This window comes from Trachypithecus francoisi, unplaced genomic scaffold (genome assembly GCF_009764315.1).
Source record: "Trachypithecus francoisi isolate TF-2019V2 unplaced genomic scaffold, Tfra_2.0 Lachesis_group2, whole genome shotgun sequence".
In the NCBI taxonomy this organism is placed as follows: domain Eukaryota; kingdom Metazoa; phylum Chordata; class Mammalia; order Primates; family Cercopithecidae; genus Trachypithecus; species Trachypithecus francoisi.
Window position 1 is genome coordinate 160,816,690 of NW_022681465.1, and position 20,207 is coordinate 160,836,896.

The 20,207-nt window shown below is 36.0% G+C and overlaps 1 protein-coding gene across 7 annotated transcripts in view; it reads left to right on the forward strand.

Moving 5' to 3' along the window:
• The window catches only part of RAPGEF6 (Rap guanine nucleotide exchange factor 6), a 224,999-nt gene that overhangs the window by 123,093 nt on the left and 81,699 nt on the right, over positions 1 to 20,207 (forward strand). For all 7 annotated transcript variants that reach the window (XM_033181331.1, XM_033181325.1, XM_033181327.1 and 4 more), the window contains 5 exons: positions 2,011 to 2,142; positions 13,145 to 13,322; positions 15,436 to 15,572; positions 18,179 to 18,337; positions 18,924 to 19,076. In XM_033181331.1, coding sequence (XP_033037222.1) covers positions 2,011 to 2,142; positions 13,145 to 13,322; positions 15,436 to 15,572; positions 18,179 to 18,337; positions 18,924 to 19,076 — 759 coding nt within the window. The remainder of the gene's footprint in view (positions 1 to 2,010; positions 2,143 to 13,144; positions 13,323 to 15,435; positions 15,573 to 18,178; positions 18,338 to 18,923; positions 19,077 to 20,207) is intronic.

A 20,207-nucleotide genomic window follows, 5' to 3' on the forward strand; every position in this document is an offset into this window, starting at 1 on the left:
TTTCAGACTAGTCTTTACTTTTCAAATTCTGTTTTTAGCTCTGTCAGATCTTTTTTTAAGCCCACTTGTTGGCTTTTTAATTTCCATAGTTGTATATTTTAGTTCTAGATTTTTCATTTAATTCTTTTTCTTTCTTTGCTGAAATTGTTAGTCTTGTATTTTTCTCTCTATATATGATAAATCACTAACTGGACCAATTCTGACCAGTGAGCTATATGACCTGTGAGCTAAGAATGATTTTTTACATTTTTAAAGAGTTGTTAAAAAGATTTTAAAAAAAGAAAGAAGAAGCATACAGCAGAAACTGTATGTGGCCTGTGAAACCTAAAATATATATATTCTTTGGCCGTTAACAAAAATGTTTGCCAACCCCTGGTATATATTAAACACAGTTGTTTTAGAGACTGTGTCTGGTAACCCTATTATTTGAAACTTCTTTATTAGTTTCTGGAGTTTATTCCGTACTTTTCATCAATACCATCCTGTCTCGTCGTATATGCCTGGTTTTATTGGACTGAGCAATGGATGTTGTATATGTGAACAAAAATTTTTTAATTGAGACCTAAGGATGACTTTCTTCCTATAGTGAGGATTTGTGTTTGCTTCCAACAGTTAATTGGAAATACTAGTAATCCTATATAACCTTATTTTAACATCAGGCATTGAGGTGATTCTAAAAGTAGCATCAGTTTACTTTTGGGTGGCTTTTACTCTAGAGTCTAATTTACTTTCCAGGGTCCCAATCCAAAGATGGCCCTCCCATCCTAGGCCTTGGAATTTAACCTTTGTCCCTTTAGTCGGTGGCTGTCACAGGTACTTCTTGGCCTTTCAGCCTTTTCTTTAGGAATCAGAAAATATTCTTAAGAGAGAAAGTAACCTCAGAGGCCAGATACTCTGTGTGTATATGTATGTATGTATTTCAGGTTTTCTGTTTATCTTAGTACTAGGATTCATCTGAATTATCTAACATACCGTTATCAGCAGGGGAAGTTCGTGATGTACTTTATGTGTAATTTTTATAATTACATTAATTCCTCTTGAGATAATATAATTCAGACTCAGTCATTCCCTCAATACATTTAATATACACTATGTGTGTGTTTCTTTAATGTTTTTCAGTAGTAAAGCAATGAGAAACCCTATTTTTAAAATTAAATTGGTTTTTTTTAAGCCCTGAATAGCAAATTGCAGAGAAATCATTTGGAAAATAAATAAGCATACCTCTTATGTAAAACTTTCACTACTCTGGAATGCAATGGTTTATTGTCTTAATTTCTGTAGCTTTTATTTTGTGAGATGTCTGTTTTATGGTATGAAATACATTATACAGCCTGCATACCTGATTAGAGTGTGACCATATTCAAGATGAGGTGGTGGAGTCACTTACTTTTTGTGTTTCTTGTATACCTGCGTCTAGTGCAGACATTCATTAAATCATGTTGATTACTAAGAAATCTCTCAGGGGCCAACTAGAAGCTAATTCAATATTAAGTGTAAAGATGCTCACAAAATTTTTGGAATATTGAATGTAATCAATTTGTTACTGGTCTTAAGTCTTGCTTCCGGTAGCTGAATTCCAAGACATTGCTGTTTTATTCTTGTGTTAGTCACCATTTTTTATTAGGAGGGAGGCTGGGAGGGAGAAAGAGAGAGAGAGAGAGAGTGTGTGTGTGTGCATGTGTGTGTTTAAAGGGTAACATTCCTACCCTTAAATGGACAGGTCTGATGTTTTTATTTGGGAAGATAGAAGGTCCAAGTTTTTCCTCAGAAATATCATTAGTAATGGCTTTTGAAAACTGTTCAGTGAGCTTACCATTGTAGAATTGCCTAATCATTTCAGAGAGTACTATATGGTTCTTATTTCAAAAGATCTTTTTGCTAAAAGTGGAGAACTTGTGTTAGAAATGGGATTGCACAGTTATGTACATAAAAATTTGTTGAAGTTAATGTGCCAAAGCCCCTTAAAAAGATGAAGACATTTAGAATAACTTAAATTATTTTTTTTTTCAGCTTCCAGCTGATCTTACCAAGATGCATCTCACAGACAACCCTCATCCACAGGTGACTCATGTGTCTTCTAGTCAGTCTGGTTGTAGCATTGCCAGTGACTCTGGAAGCAGCAGTTTATCTGATATCTATCAGGTAATACCTTAGGAATTTCTGTGCTGTGTATATGGTTTTTTTATTCTGCCAGATATTCTGTGCTTGTGCCTTAGATGGTTAACGTATCTTTTAGAGTATGAAATTCAAGCGTAAGGTCTTTGAAAAAATAAACTTTATATACCGTGTCAAATTTGTAAGCCTGATTAAAGAGGCAATCTCTCTTTTGAGAATGATTAAGTATGGTTCAGCAGAGTATGAATCTAGTGTTCTCTTTCATTTATCCAGATGAATCCATGTTAATATCTAATGCTTGTTTTGGTTAAAAAATTAGTTCTTGGAATAACTGAACTTACAAAAAGACTGATTTTTGTTATAATTGACTGTATATGTCTTCTGTAGTTAGAAGTCATGAAGAAAATTAGAGCTGCTTTTCTACCATAAAGCCTCTGTTGTAGTATAGCATGAATTAAGTAGCAAATTAGTGAGAATATTTATGGACTTTTCCATTTTCTAAAACCCAAAAGACACAATTTCAAACCTACTGAGCTTTTCAGTGATCCTTGTAATAGTGGGGAGAAGTTCTAGGAAAACCCATAAACTGAGAGAATCCTCACATGATCCTGCTGAGATTGAACCCAAGTTAGGTTCAAGCCAGGGCAGTAAGTATTTCGCGATCCAGATAGTGGAACTTCCAATGATGTCTCCTTTAATGCAAGTTGTAAGGGACAGTTCCCTGGGTGTGGAGCCCGGTGGTTGATTTTGTCAGAGATTATGAGTATAGAACATAAAACAGTTTAAATAAAATAACAAGAGGAATGCATGATATTCAGGGTTGGTTTGTTAAGGAATTCAAATATATTATCTATTCCAAAGCTGTCAAATAGAAATTTAATGTGAGCCGCGTATTTAATTTTAAATTTTCTAGTAGCCACATTAAAAAATATAAAAGGAAACAGGTAAAATTCGTTTTAGTAATATGTTTTATTTAGTGCAGTATAACCAAATATTATAATTAAAACATGTATTTAATGTTTTAACATTATGAATGAGTTACCTTACCTTCCTTCTTCATACTAAGTCATCAGAAAACAGCGTTTAAAGTTACGGCACATCCCAATTTGACTAGCCATGTTTTAAGTGCCTAATAACCACATATGGGTAGTGGCTACCATATACTAAGATTTGTAGAAATAGTATCGTTGTTGTCTGAGGAAAGCATTTTAGACTGGTTCTACAGAGTTACCCAGATTGAGATATTTTAGGAAAACAGCCGCCTTCTATTCAGGGAAGTTTGTAGGCAGATGCAAGATGGAACAAAGACAATACCCATTTTTTTGGTTTATATGTGACTTTTCTCAACAGAGGTCATTGCTGTGGTCATCTATATCTCCCTGTTTGCTTTTTACAGTATACAGAACAAGGAATTTTTCCCTGTTCTCCATTTTATAGTAGAGAGAACAAAGAATTAAAAGAGAGATGAGACAAGTTAATACAGTGGCTCTGGGACCACTTAGTGCTTGTGTACCTATTGGGCTTCATGCATTCTGCCCTCCCCAAAAGAATTATCTTGTGAAAGAAGAACTGTTGCACATGTAAAAATCAAGGTAGACTGTGTTTTTCCAGAAGAAAATGCTGAGGAAGATTGACCCTGGATCAGTGAAGTTCAGGGATGTGGCTGTAGATTTCTCTGAGGACATGTGAGAATATCTGGACCTCTCTGAGACTATACACAGAGGTTTGGTGTTGAAAAACTATAGGATGGGAGGCCGAGGCAGGCGGATTACCTGAGGTTAGGAGTTCAAGACCAGCATGACCAACATGGTGAAACCCTGTCTCTACTAAAAATTCCAAAATTAGCTGGGCGTGGTGACACACCTGTAATCCCAGCTACTTGGGAGGCTGAGGAAGGAGAATTGCTTGAGCCTAGGAGGCGGAGGTTGCAGCAAGCCAAGATCATGCCACTACACTCCAGCCTGGCCAACAGAGCAAGACTCTGTCTCAAAAAAGAAAAGAAAAGAAAAACTATAGGAACCTGGTATCAGTGGGATATCCACGTCTCTAAGCCAGAATAGTGCACAGATTAAGATTCAAGGTCACTTGGAAAGAGCAATGCTTTATTGTGAACTAGAAGATGGACTGTACACAGTTGGTCCCTACGTCTTTGCAAAGATGCTACAGGAGCTCCTATAGCATTGCACTTATATTAGCACCTGCAGATGACTCGCCTTTTAGCTGGACAACCCGAGGATGAGACTGGAGTACACCTGCTGGTGTTGGTTGGAGGTGTTCCATTGCAGGACCAAGGCATAGCCTATGTCAATATGTAGAATATTTCCATCACCTCAGAAAGTACCCATATGACCCTTTGCAGTCAAGTCCCTTCTCCTGACCCCTATCCTAAGCCCTGGCAACCACCAATCTCTTTTCTACCCATAAAGTTTTGCCTTTTTCAGAAGGTCATATAAATGGAATCATATAATTTCAAAAAATATGGTGCATTGAAATTTATAAATTAACCAATAAAAGTGGGAATGACTTTAGAGAGCACGAACAGATAAAAGGAACAAAATTATTAAAACTCTAGAACCAAAATAGGAATGAAGAAATTAAAGGAGAAACTTATAATAATGTTAACATGAAATATATAAAACCTAAGATAAATTTTTTTTTTTTTTTTTTTTGAGGCGGAGTTTCGCTCTGTCGCCCAGGCTGGAGTACAGTGGCCGGATCTCAGCTCACTTCAAGCTCCGCCTCCCGGGTTTACGCCATTCTCCTGCCTCAGCCTCCCGAGTAGCTGGGACTACAGGCGCCCGCCACCTCGCCCTGCTAGTTTTCTGTATTTTTTAGTAGAGACGGGGTTTCACCGTATTAGCCAGGATGGTCTCGATCTCCTGACCTCGTGATCCGCCCGTCTCAGCCTCCCAAAGTGCTGGGATTACAGGCTTGAGCCACCGTGCCCGGCCAAGATAAAATTTTTTAAGAGTCGTCAAAGAAGATAAAAATTTTCAAACTCTGCTGCCCGGCATGGTGGCTCAAGCCTATAATCTCAGCGATTTGGGAGGCAGAGGTAGGCGGATCACCTGAGTTCGGGGGTTCAAGATCAGCCTGATCAACATGGAGAAACTCCGTCTCTACTAAAAATAAAAAATTAGCCGGGGTGGTGGAGCATGCCTGTAATCCCAGCTACTCAGGAGGCTGAGGCAGGAGAATCGCTTGAACCTGGGAGGCAGAGGTTGCTGTGAGCCGAGATCACACCAGTGCACTCCAGCCTGGGCAACAAAGAGTGAAACTCCGTCTCCAAAAAAAAAAAAATTTCAAACTCTGACATTAACAGTTAACTTTAGGACAATAGCCAAAAGATAGAAACAGCATAAATGCCAAAACAAAAAGAAGCCAATAAAGATAAACACAAAAGGTAAAAAATCAAAATCATAAAAATATACACCTACATACTTAACATATTTTTTATATCTCCTATGTATAAAATCTTATATATCATATCTGTGAGATAAGTATATAGGATTAACATTATATTTCTTTAAATATATATACTTACATGCTTTTATATTTGTAGATACAAAATGTAAATCCGAGTTCAAGAGCACCAATTAGTAAACAGTGTTTTTCTACTAGTGGTGGGTTTGTGGGTAGTTTTTATTATGTTTCTTAAACCAACATTATCATTTGTTTATTTAACTAATCTTGAGGACGTATTTAAAGGAGAGTAAAAGGAATAAACACAGAATTATAATAGGTTGATAAGATATACCCTCCAAAGTACAAGATTTCTATAATTTTAATCCATGGATAAGATAAATATCTAACTAACTGAATTGTGTGTATGTGTGCATGCACATACACGAATATTTCCAATCAGATCCTTGGGAATAAAACAAGGAGAAGAATTAAATACTAGTACTGGACCCTTGATCTTTCCCTTCACCTTAGGCTACCTTTAGATTCCCTGTTGGAGCTATGAATATACTCCTTAGTTACAGGTGTACATTGCCAATGTATGTATCTTAACCAGGGATAGCTGAAGTGATTTGTCTGGTTATCTGAATTTTCGCATTTGAGAGATTTTTTAAGTGAACACCTAGCCTTTAACACCATAAGCAAAGCCTTGTGAAATGATACAAGTGTTTTTAATTTGGAGAGTTGAGGGGAAGATACCCTAACAGCTATTTTTTTTAGTGTTTCTGCTTTTATTCTTCTAGAAATTTAGAAACGTTTCAAGTGAAATCCAGCTTTGTTTGTGGGACAGAAGACTATATATAGATTAATTTGGGCATTTTTTTTCTAACGTGGAGTCTTCTCACCCAGAAAAATGGATGTCTCCCCAATTTTTAAAAATAATTTCAACTTTTATTTTAGATTCAGGGGGTACATGTGCAGATTTCTTACATACGTATATTGCGTGATACTGAGGGTTTGGGATTTGAATGATCCCGTCACCCAGATAGTGAGCATAATACGCAGTTGGTAGTTTTTCAGCCCTTGTCCCTCTCTCCCTACTCTAATAGACCCCAGTGTCTGTTGTTCCCATCTTTATGTCCATATGTACCCAATCGTTAGCGCCCACTTATAAGTAAGAACATGCGGGATTTGGGTTTCCTGACGGCAGTTCTTAATAGGAAAACTGTTGACACTGTTTTATATGGCCAAATGTGTGGCTACACTTCTATCCATTTCCTTCTTGAGAGTTTTCATGTCTTCTGGTCTAAAAATAAAAGCCCTTGGCCCTCAAGGAAACTTCAAAATATAGCATTTACTACAGTGTTGAGGGGGCAGTGGGGAAAGCAAATTATTGGTTCCAGTGTGAATGTGTTTCTAATCAGCATAGATTAAACTTTTAAAGTATACATTAAGGTGTTAGAATGTTCTTAGATAGAATATCTTATGCATCTTCAAAGAGTACTCGAGAATAAGAAGTACTTCTTTCTAGATTCCTTTTTCTATTTATTTCAGTCTTTTCCATGAGCTAGAAAACTGTGAAATATTGACTCTTGAACAAAAGCACTTTGTCTTTTTGTTAACTCATTCGTAAACAATTCAAGGCACACATTTATCCCCCACCTGCTTTTTCAGTTTCTATATAGGGAGTAAGCGTGTTTTTAAAAATCCCAAGGCTTCAGTTACCACCTCTATGGCAACATGATTTCCTAATGCACAGCTCTGAGTGCCAATCTCTTCAGAAACCTGGTGCCACATTTTCACTAGTATGTTCTTTTGTCACCCCAAGTCACCACATGTTCTCTTCCACCTTTCTTAAATATTTCTGTTAAGAATATCATCGAGGGCTGGGTTCGGTGGATCACTTGAGGTCAGGAGTTTGAGACCAGTTTGGCCAACATAGTGAAACCTCATCTCTACTAAAAATACAGAAAAAATTAGCCACGTGAGGTGGCACATGCACCAGCTACTCAGGAGGCTGAGGCAAGAGAATCGCTTGAACCTGGGAGGCAGAGGTGCAGTGAGCCAAGATCACGCCACTGCACTCCAGCCTGGGCGACAGAGAAAGACTCCGTCACAGAAGAAAAAAATATATATATATATCATCTGAGTCCTAGTCAAAATCTATTATAATCTTTTGACTATCATTTTTAAACTCCCACTTGAAATAAATTGCTCTGATTTTTAATTACTCCTGTATTTAAAAAGCTTTAATGCTTCACTGTTATCTAAATTACACTCTTAATTTTAAATTCCAAGCCTTTTACCTCTAACTACAATGTGGTTTTATATTTTACTGTTTCCCCACTTACACATTCTAGATTCTGCCCCATCACATGTGTACGTTATTCCCTGAACATGTCTGCCTTTTTCCTAGCCTTGTGTTTTAATCATACTCTTCTACCCGTAGCTTCATGTAGATGACATTTTCATGTTACCTCCCATGTCTTTCCAGCAAGAAGAGATGTCTCCTTCCTTGGAATCCCTCAGCAGTTTTTCTCTCAGACATGTCACTTTTGCTCTCTGCTTTTTTGGGTAGTTACTTGTAAACTTGTCATTTTTCATCACCAGAGTGAATTCATGGAGTGCAGAGTTGATGTCTTACATTTGTATCCCATGCTGAGTCAGGCACAGTGTTGGCATTTAGGAAGTAATCTAGGAATTTTTTTTTGCATTGAATTATATTTGAAAGTAGAAACCAATATTGGCTCCATGGAAAATGCAGATCTCTGCTAACTAAAACTTTATTATCCAGGACAAAAGAGACTTGACTTGGCCTGCCTGCCCTGTTGTAGAGGTTATGAAATGGGTCAACCTGGACTGAAGGATTAACTTCATAGAGTTCTAACCCTGACCAGGAAGACCTAAGGGACTAAATGGTCTGTGAAAAGGTTAGATGAAATACTAAAGATGGGAATACAGAAAAGAGAGGCACTGAAAGTCTAAGGTTCTGGCTTAACACTTGCCCTAAATTTGAAAGTGTGGTTTTTGTAAGTTTGTATAACTCTTTCTTCCAGCCTATAGTTCTCTTCATTGTAGCTTCATGTTTATCTAGATGGAAACAGGAAAAGGATATCCTCTGGGGGTTTATTTGGGGAAGGCCGAGTCATCAGAAAATCACCTCAGACTGTCTGCCTCACCAAATTATATTTATACATACAGAGACATTGATATGTCAGGAAAAGAAAAAAGTTTCATACTGTCTTAATCCTATCACCAGTATATATGTTTTTCCTGGACTTAACTCATTTATCATAATTAAGGGTCTGATATATCCCAGGTGCTAGGATAAATTAATTGAAAGGCCTGGGCTCAGTCTTCTATGTACCCTACCTTCATGAATACGGAGTGTCTTTTGACCCACATATTTCCACTCTTGATATTACGATATGAGTCTCTAAGGCTTTGTTAATTTTTTTTTTTTTTTTGCTTTTTTTCTCATCTCTACTTCAGATTGGGTAGCTTTTGTTGCCCTTTCTTCAAATTTATTCTTCTTACAGTTTATATCTCCTTACTGAGATGATCCATTTTTCCTCTAATTGTTTTTCTTCTAAATTCTTGAACTTATTTATAATAAATGTTGAAAGTTCTTGTCTCTTTCATTATCGAATCTCTTTATAGTGATTTGTTTCCTGTTTATAGGTCACATTTCCCCCCTTCACTTATGTAGTAAGTTTTTATTGTATGCTGAACATTGTGGATATTACGTTGAAAAAAATTCTTATCTAATTATTATAGCATTAAACTTTCTGCCCAGGAACGGCATATTCAGAAGTATCATGCGGTGACTTCTTGTCCTGTGGTCGTAATCATATCTACCTTTCTCTTAAGGACCTCGCTTTCCTTTGTTTAATCAAGGAATTAGTCTCTACATTTTTTTTTTTTTAATTTAAGTTAAAAAAAAAAAATCCTTTTAAATTTCCTGGCATGTTTTTGACCAGTCTTATTTTTTTATTCTTAATTTCTATTTTATCACCTTATACTCTTGTATACTCTTAATATTTTAATAGTTTAGTGTATTTTCTTAACTAATTTTATTCTTTTTCTTTTTATACTACTATGTAAAAAGTAGAGGTATAAGAAAGGTAGTTGTGGTTTTTGGGGGGTTTTGATTTTTGTTTTTGAGACAGGTTCTCAGACTGTCACCCAGACTGGAGTGCAGTGGCAAGATCTCGGCTCACTGCAGCCTTTGCCTCCGAGGCGCAAGCAGTCCTCCCACCTCAGTCTCCTGAGTAGCTGGGACTGCAGGCATGTGCCACCACACCTGACTAATTTTTGTATTTTTTATAGAGACAGGGTTTCTCCATGTTGCCCAGGCTGGCCTCAAACTTCTAAGCTCAAGTGATCTGCATGCCTCAGCCTCCCAAAGTGTTGAGATTACAGGCAGGAGCCATTGTGCCTGGCCTAGAAAGGCAATTGTAAGGGTAGATTATATTCTTTCCTTTGCAGTTGGTGTGAAAAGATTCCTTAAAAAGTTCTTTTAGTAACCTCTAAGTCCCAACCCATGACTTCCATTCTTCCTAAAGAGCTGTCATCTTAGTTGTCTTTGCTTCTCATGCAGATGATAATTAACCTTCCCTACTGTCCATATAACTAAATTCCATCTTGCCTTTTTATGTTGTGAGCTGTCTATCTTTTTATGCAACATAATCTAAAATATGGGAATGAGACTAGGTTGAAATAATCTCGGTCAGGGGATGAAAATCTTAGATTAAGATGAAGACAGTGATTTAAAAACCTGAATTTTTAATGCAGATTACACTTAAAATTGATAAAATAGGAAAGGGATGTACCAGGAGTGAGCTCTCCTGCATATTGAGAAATTAAATTGTGTAGAAAATACTGCTTTCGGTTTTTTCCCCAGTTGTTTCTTAGATTAAATCAGTGTATATAAATAAGATATTTCAAAAGTCTTTTTAGCATGTACACATATTTAAATTTAAAAGTACTTGTCTTTAAAAAAGGATTATAACCTGCAAACAAGTTTGTGGTTCTATGTATTATTCAGAAATATACTCCATTTAAACCCTATAATTTCATAGCCAGAAAACAACTCAGCATACTAGTCAGTCATGAGATAAAATTGCCCCTATATGATCCTGTCTTAGTCCATTCAGGCTGTTACAACAAAATACTGTAGACTTAGGGGTAGCTTATAAACAACAGAAATTTATTTCGCACTGTTCTTGAGGCTGGAAAGTTTAAAGATCGAGGCCCCAGCAGCAGATTTGGTGTCTGGTAAAAGACCTCTTTCTGATTGTTAGAGGTACCTTCTAATCGTAGCTTCACAGGGTAGAAGGAGAGAATGAGCTCCCTCAGGCTTCTTTTATACTAATCCCATTCATGAGTGTTCTCATGACCTAATCACTTCCCAAAGGCTACACTTCATAATTCCATCACTTTAGGGGTTATGATTTCAACATAAAAATTTTGAGGAGATACAAGCATTCAAACAGTCGCAGACCCTTAAGAACTAGCTTGTCTAAAGATCACAATTTGAGTATTTAGTCTGGATTGTTAAATGACTATTAAAGCTGTGCAGAAATCCAAAGGAAGTATAAGACATGGTTTTAGGAAACAGATCCGGACTCTTCCAATTGTAGTTATCAGAGCCTTAACTTGAATTAACAAAAGCCAAAAGGCCAGTGCTTGTGGTCCTAGCTGCTAAGGAGGCTGAGGCTACAGTGAGCTGTGATCATATCACTGCACAAGCTTGGGTGACAGAGTGAAACCCTGTCTTTAAAAAAAAAAAAAAGAAAGAAAAAAATGTAAAGCCAAAAGGTTAGTTTATTGACCCCCTAGAGAAAGCAGAGGCAACTCTAGCCTCAGGGTACCTGGATGCTTGCAGGTATGTCTGCCCCTATCTGCCTGTTTCTGGTCTTTTGGCTCTGTATGGCTTGCTTATTTTTCCTTGCTTGCTTTCTTTGTGACACTTTCTGTCACAAATGCTCTTTGCTACACATACTGTGCTCTTTCTTTCTCTGTCCTGCGTGCTCTGTTTCTGTTGCTTTGTTGCTCTGAGTCTTTGTTTGACTCTTGCTCAGTGTCCTTCTCGCCAATTCCCCTTCCCATTTCCCTGCCTATTGGCTTCATTTTCTCCTGCCCACCTTCAGGTTCTTCCAGCTTAGCAACCAGATAAGAAGGGATGCTCTGCTTACAGATCTAATTGTGTACAGAACTCTAGAGAAAAGCTCTTTCTACCTTAGTTTACATAGCTAGGGAACAGGGCACTGTTTCCCACTGGAATCTCTGGGTTTAAGATGCAGAGGAAAAGTAGTCCTCAAAAGAAGGAAGATCAGCTGGGCATGGTGGCTCACCCTGTAATCCCAGCATTTTGAGAGGCCAAGGTGGGTGGATCACATGAGCCCAAGGTTCAAAACCAACCTGGGCAGCGTAGGGCAACTTCCCCCCAAGTCTCTACAAAAATTTCAAAAATTAGCCGGCTATGGTGGCACATACCTGTTCCCAGCTATTCAGGGCGCTCAGGAGAGAGGATTTATTGAGTCCAAGAGGACAAGGATGCAGTGAGCCGAGATCTGCAGTGCACACCACTACACTCCAGTCCAGTTGACAGTGCGAGAACCTGTCTCAAAAAACAGAAAAAAAAATGATCTCTTGGCAGAGAAAAGGGTAAATGTTCAAAACAGGAGATACTTAATGAATTAAGATTCTGTAGTCTTCACTAATACTCATTTGAGTGCTTTCTACTTATTATGGAATTCTTGTGTGTTCACTTATTTTTTCTATAATGCCTTTAATATCCATGCTTTTTCATTAACAAGATGAATCAAGTGAGTATAATATTTAGAAATATTTTTTAAGAATCTACTTAGTACCATTTTATCTTCTACAAGACATTTTCATTATTTTCTATGACTTTTTAATTTATGGTTTTTAAACATTTTATAGTTTCTTTAAAATATGTGAGACTAATATGTTTCCAAATTGTAGTTGTAAGTATAAGGTCATTTTATAGAGTGATTCAAAAATCACAGCTCTTTACACACTTTTAGATCCAACAGTAAAGTATTGGGAAATGAAAAGTATTTGTTCAGTCCTTTACAATGGGTCTATTTTAGTGCATTTTAGTACTATTCTCTACCTTACTTTAAACTTCTGTTCTAATTTATCTGATTACCTACCATCTAAGCCTAAGCCTCTGTGATGAGAGAACATTATCTTCTTCACAACACCCAGCATAGACTAATAGGTACTCATAAGGTGATTGTTAGTAAACTTTTTCTTTCCTGTACTTCATGTTTTAGTAAACTTTGTACTTTTAAGAAATGCAAGTGTTTGGTGGAAAACAGATATTAATATATTTAGTGATGTTTGAGTCTCCTGACCATTTTACATTTACTGACGTTGATTTATCACCTAGTTGTCACATTGTGGAAAGATGAGCCTGTAAATTTGGGACAGAAAGAAACCTTTTATAAATAAGTATCATTTTATTGTATCCTTGATGCAGCATACAGCGTTGCCCAAATCTTATATTTTGTAGGAATTGGTAGTTTTGATTAATTCAGACTGTGACTTATAGTATTTTTAACATGAAATGGTAAGTGATCAAGATTTCTTTTGATAGGCTACAGAGAGTGAGGTAGGAGATGTAGATTTGACACGTCTTCCAGAAGGACCTGTTGATTCTGAGGATGACGAAGAGGAAGATGAAGAGATTGATCGAACAGATCCATTGCAGGGGCGAGATCTTGTTCGAGAATGTCTTGAAAAAGAGCCTGCAGACAAAACTGATGATGACATTGGTAAGAAATACATGTGTTCACAGTAAGAATTTGTAGCTTAGTTTATATGGTCACCTATTGGTGCATAACAAATTATTCTAAAACTTAATAAATGTATGTTGTGTTAAGCCATTATCTTAGAATTTTTGTGAGTCAGAAATTTAGGAGCACCTTAGCTGGGTGGTTCTGGCTTGGTATCTCTCATGAGATTGTAGTCAGAATTGGCAGAGGACTGCAGCCATCCAGGTCTTCCCTGGTCTGAGCTGTAGAATCTGTGTCCAAGATAGCTATTCAAATGGCCTTTGGTGCATGACCTTCAGTTCCTCTTCATGTGGGCCTCTCATAGCCTTACAACATACTTAGGGGGAACTTAGGCTTACCCCAAAGTAAGTAATCCGTGGGAGAATAAGGCAAATGCCACAGTGTTTTTTATTATCTGTATTCAAGAGTAATGCATCATCACTTCTGCTAAATTCTGTTTGTTACACCAGGTAACTCTGATACAGTATAGAATGTGTCCGTACAAGGACATGACTATCAGGAGGCAGGGATCACTGGGAGCCATCTTTGAGGTTGGCTGCCACAATATATAAAATAAAAGCTTTGCATTAAAATGATTTTTCCCCTCATGTCTATAAGACATTTAAAGCACAATCATACTACAGTGTTCAGTGTCTGTGAATTTGCTTTTTGAAAAATTTGCAGATTTTTTAAAAATTTATATTTTTATTTCCCTAGCTTAAATATGTGTATGTTATGTGTGTACTCTTTTTTTTTTTTTTTTTTTTTTTTTTTTTTGAGACAGAGTATTACTCTGTTGCCCAGGCTGGGGTGCAGTGGTGCAATCTCAGCTTACTGCAAGCTCCGCCTCCCAGGTTCATGCCATTCTCCTGCCTAGGCCTCCCGAGTAGCTGAGACTATAGGCGCCCGCCACCACGCCTGGCTAATTTTTTGTATTTTTAGTAGCAGTGGGGTTTCACCGTGTTAGCCCAGAATGGTCTCGATCTCCTGACCTTGTGATCCGCCCGCCTCAGTCTCCCAAAGTGCTGGGATTACAGGTGTGAGCCAGCCCGTCTGGCCATGTGTACTGTTAAAACATTATAAATTTTTGTATGTAATTTTTTATAAAACTAGTTGCCCTACTTTAGTTGGGAAGTTGAATAATACTAAAGATATTAACGTTATCTTTAAGAAGCGAAGATCGCTTAGTGTCAAATATATATTGTTAGGATTTAATTAAGATTTTTTTCTTAGATTGCATTGTTATAATAGCTACCATTCCAATTAGAAGATGCTGCTACTATTAAAAATCATTTATGTGAGTGAAGATCAATGTATTTGAACATTCCTTGCCATTCTAAAGATATAATACAGTTAAATAACCTGCAGTGTGGTCTCATGTTATGAACATTATCTGGACAGAAATTGAAAGTGCAGTTTTACTGATAAAGATTTGTATACTATACTATTTTCTTAAAACTTTTAAAAAATCAAAATATAGTTAATTCCTATTTTCTATGGGTATGTAGCACCTTATAGTTATTCTTAATCTCTTTGCTGTCTGCTTATATGTATTTCTTCCTTATATTTATATCTTCCTTACACATATATCCATACCAGGGAGTGGCCTGAGGCACTCATAAACATTTGTTGGTTAAAGAGAGTTACCTAGTTAGACAGATCTTGAGCTAGAATTCACATTTATTATCCCTGTTTTGATTACTTTTTGGTATTTGTTAATGGCATTTTAAAATACTTTTGTTTAACAAGAACTAGACAAAAGACTTTTTCACTAACCTGTTAGATCAAAGGCCATAACTAAACCCATGGAGTGGTTAGGAATATTAGGTACACTCTCCACTTTCATCTGAACCTGTGTAGTCCTTGTTCTCTCTGGAGGTTGTGAATTCTGGTATCTTTCAGTATGCCCAGGTTTATACGTGAGTCTGAATATATGTATAAATCAAATAATTGATTTTAAAAATCAACAGTCAAATAGTACCTTAATTTCTCTACTTTAGCAACATAAATTTATAAGTTGATTGTGAAATTGGGAATTGAATTCTAGATATCATTGTATTTTTAAGGCATAGTCCTCGATGGTCTTTATACCAGAATTTCCGTTTTCTTATAGAACAACTGCTGGAGTTTATGCACCAGCTCCCTGCTTTTGCAAACATGACCATGTCTGTAAGGAGAGAACTCTGTTCCGTGATGATTTTTGAAGTGGTAGAGCAGGCTGGAGCTATTATTCTTGAAGATGGGCAAGAGGTACGTCAATAAATAAATTATATACATTTATTATGGATGCTAACTTTTAAAATAATTTAATTTCCATAAACTTGTCCTGATTTTTGAGTCCTGATATTTGAAATTTATACAAATGTTTTAAATGAATGCCAAGTTTGAGGTAGTTATAATTTCCGAAGAGGTTTTTGTTTTTGCTTTGCCCTAATTTTAAATTTACTCACAGTAGACTTTGCGCAAAGTCAGTGCTCTGTAAATAATATTCAATGAACCAGATGTTTTTACTTGTCAAATACATTGTAATCTAAATAGATTAAATAGATTTAAAATATTCTTAAATATTTTTATATTTGTGTAATTATATCATTATTATTGTTTAAAATGTTTATCAAGAATTTTTCTTATTCCTTGTCTCTATTATACATTTTAAAGAAAAAGAATGAGGAAAGTGTGTTGATACCAGTGCATCCTAGGGAACTGCTGACAGTTGAAGCATTTAGGTGACAATTCTGTGTTCCAGAATGCTCGGCTGACAGCTTGTGAATTGGTGGAGGAAGGATGCAAAGGGATTGGAAGGCATTACTGCCATCAGGAAGTGCTTCATTATTTTTCTTATCAAATGTACTCATTTGATGAATGCTGAGATATGGGTAAATGAACATTGTCTTCTGGTGGGAATGTAAATTGATACAGCATTTCCGGAAAATTATTTTAAAATTCTTAGCATGGTCCTCCAAGTATTCACAGCTGCTAACCTGTTATTCCACTTCTGAGTGTCTAATCTGAGGACATATGTAGAACTCAAAGAGTTATTTCAAAAGGTGTTCATTACAGTACATTTATAATATAAATTATATACTTATATACTCTATAAGTAAGTTATATATAACTACAGAATTTTTATACTATAATATATAATTATATTACATGTATTATATATTATAATATTACATGTATTTTATATATATAATATTACATGTATTTATATATATATATATATATAAAAGTAAAAATTGGACATAGCCAAAACATCCAGTGATAAGCAGTGATTAAATTATTATATAGCTGTAGGTTATAATATATAGGTATTCAAATTATTTTTTAAATTATTTGATAGAATATCTTTGAGGATCCCTGTCTTTAGGCTCTGTTTACATATTTTCTCCCCGTATCCTAGAAAACATCTATCATAGAGGATGGACTCCCCCGAAAAGTTTGATGAACAAATGAATATAGTATTTATTTTTTAAGCAGAATATTGTAAATATTTCAGTAATATAAAATATATACATAAGAGAGAAATACACTTTAAACAACTGTTTATGGTGGATTTTAAGTAACTTTTATTTTCTACAAGGTTTTGCATTCTCTAAATTTTCCACAGTTGTATAAGCAAAAATTTGTCATATGCCTACCTTGTGCCAGGTACTGTTCTAGATATGGGTATATAGTGGAAAAAAGCCAGATACACTCCCTGTCCTCCAGTAGCTTAATCCACAAGTTGTGTAGTGAGTATGTCTTATTTTTAAAATAATAAAGTATAATTTTGAAAAAAAAACCTTATTGCCATTGATTACCCTTCAGAACTAATCATCTTGATTTCCCTTAAATCACATTAAAACGATTGAAGGTTCAGGCTTATAAGAGGATTTGATATTAAAGGAGAATAAGTGGTCTTTCACTGATAGATAGTAGACCTTTAAAATACATCTTCTTTGGGCCAGGTGCAGTGGCTCATGCCTGTAGTCCCAGCACCTCAAGAGGCCTAGGTGGAAGGATAACCAGGAATTCAAGACCAGCCTGGGGAACATAGCAAGATCCTGTCTCTATTAAAAAATAAATTGACCAAGCATGGTGGTGGACACCTGTAGTCCCAGCTATTCAGAAGGCTGAGGCAGGAGGATCACTTGATTCCAAGAATTGAAGCTACAGTGAGCTATAATCATATCACTGCACTCCAACCTGGACAACAGAGCAAGATCCCATCTCTAAAATAAATAAATAAATAACTTCTTAGAGCATTAAATATATCCATATAAATGAAGGCATTATTTTCTTAACATTAGCAGAAATTTTGAATCTTTTGTTAGATATGCCTTAAAATTCAGGCTTTTAACTAGTCTTCCTGAAATAATCATTAGCTATCTATTTTTTTTCTTAAATATTTGCTTTTTGCCAGGCACTATTCTAAGCACAGTGGATGTATTAACTCATTTAACGTAATAGTTCTGTGATAGATAATTTCCTTACGACCATTGTAGCAGTAGAGAAACTGAGGCCCAGAGAGGTTAAATAATTTACCCAAAGTCATTCAGCTAGTTAGTGGCGTGGTATGGATTAATATCCCAAGAGTTTGTGCTTTTGAACATTATGCTATTTTGTCTCAGAGAATCTGGTCAATTATGACAGTTCTTGTTTGGTGACTAAAAGAAGAAAGAGTAAAAATAAACTTTTAGTAGTTTGCATAGACTCAAAGCATAGGGTGTTACAGAGTATTTAGTAATATAACCAGATCCTCGTTTTTCCTTTTTAAATTATTCAAGTTATATATATTGTTAGATTCTTTTTCAAAGTTAATATATAACTACCTTTTTAAAAAAGATTCATAAAATCTTTGTTTTTCTCTATAGCTTGACTCATGGTATGTTATTTTAAATGGCACTGTGGAAATCAGTCATCCAGATGGAAAAGTTGAAAATTTGTTTATGGGAAATAGTTTTGGAATTACTCCCACTCTGGATAAGCAGTACATGCATGGAATTGTCAGGACTAAAGTAGATGATTGTCAGGTAAGATTGGGATCTCCTTGGTCAAGTCTTCTTTCTTGTCTGTTGATTTAAAGTAGTTCAGCCTGTTTTGTCTTCCTCAAAAGAAAATAGCTTTATTTGAGAATTAGGAGTTTCAATAGCTCACAGTTAATAAAGGAAACTAGATTTTGTATCTGCCTCACATATTTGTGGCATTTAACAAGCTATAAATTTTCAAAAGAGATACACCAAATAAGTGCTGGTTTGTTACATTTCTATTTGATATTAGCCAGCTCAGAGTCCTTTATTTAAAAAAATAGAGGAAAGAAATAGGAACTTCTGAGTTGTTTGTTTCTAACTTACTCCTGCTTCATGTTTTCTTTACGTAGTGTCAGTTTTAAGAGAAGTACACACTTCTCCTTTTAAAGAGAAAAATTCAAACGGATTAGACTTCTTTAGTCTCTTCGTATGTGAATTGTTTCACCTTGATTTTTGTTAAAGATTAAAGGAATTAAGTGAAAAAGAACTAATGCCCCTAGATTTCTTACCTTTGTGCTCTGCTTTGGTACATAGTGATATATTTATGTACTATAGGTTCATTAATTGTCCCCATGTTGTTCTTGGACAGTTTGTCTGCATAGCCCAACAAGATTATTGGAGAATTTTAAACCATGTGGAAAAAAATACCCATAAAGTTGAGGAAGAGGGAGAAATTGTTATGGTACATGAGCATCGAGAACTAGACCGGAGTGGAACCAGGAAAGGACACATTGTAATCAAGGTGGGTGTTTTTACTTATTATTCTAGTCACTGATAGAATAAAGCTTTCGTCTTGTTTTAAACTATTTTTTAAGTAGTGCAAGATAATTCATTAACATTTTGGAATCAAATGTTGACTCTCTGTCTTTTTCTAATTTTTTTTTTTTTTTTTTTTTTTTTGAGATGGAGTCTCGCTCTGTCACCCAGGCTGGAGTGCAGTGGCACAATCTCAGCTCACTACAACCTACGCCTCCCAGGTTCAAGCAATTCTTCTGTCTCAGCCTCCTGAGTAGCTGGGATTACAGGCATGCACCACCACGCCTGGCTAATTTTTGTATTTTTAGTAGAATGGGGTTTCACCATCTTGGCCAGGCTGGTCTTGAACTCCTGACCCTGTGATCCTCCCACCTCGGCCTCCCAAAATGCTGGGATTACAGGTTTGAGCCACCATGCCTGACCTCTAAGATGGTTTTTACACATTTTAATGATGAAAGATGACTTATTACCATTTAATATCAGAGTAGGTAGGGTATTATTTTAGAATATAGTGGTCAGAGTTTTCCTTTTCAAACTTAATATTGTATGCCACTGCGAGTGGGAGTCAGTTTTATCAAAGCCCGCAATATTTAGAAACAAAACAGAAAATTTAAGGACCAGCTATAAAAGTGGAAGTAATCCTAGGTTAAGATGCAGAGTGCTTCTGGATCTCTGTGGCACTGAAATATGCATTAACTTCTCTGAACCTCACTTTTCTTACCTGAATATGGAGGTAATTCAAGACTTTATTAGGGCTAAATGAGGTAAATCAAAAGCCTTAGCACAATTGTAGAGTCTGAGTATTAACCCCCATACTGTTTTCTCCTCTGTAAGTTCTGCCCTCTCTTAATGTTTACCTTCTCTCCTCCTTGTCTCTTTAAAGACTTGGATATAAACTGAACAATTATAGTTGAAAGAGGAGAAAGAAACACATAACTGTTTCTCTTTTCAAGCTAGTCTTGGCAAAATTACTGCCACTATTAATTGCAGATGAAGCAGTTTACTTAATAATATGAGGGAGTTAAGTCAGAGAGATACTTTGAAATCTGATGTCATACTACTTCCCTTAGAGTCAGGCTATTCCTTAGAGATCTTTCTTTTCCTAAACGGATGAGTG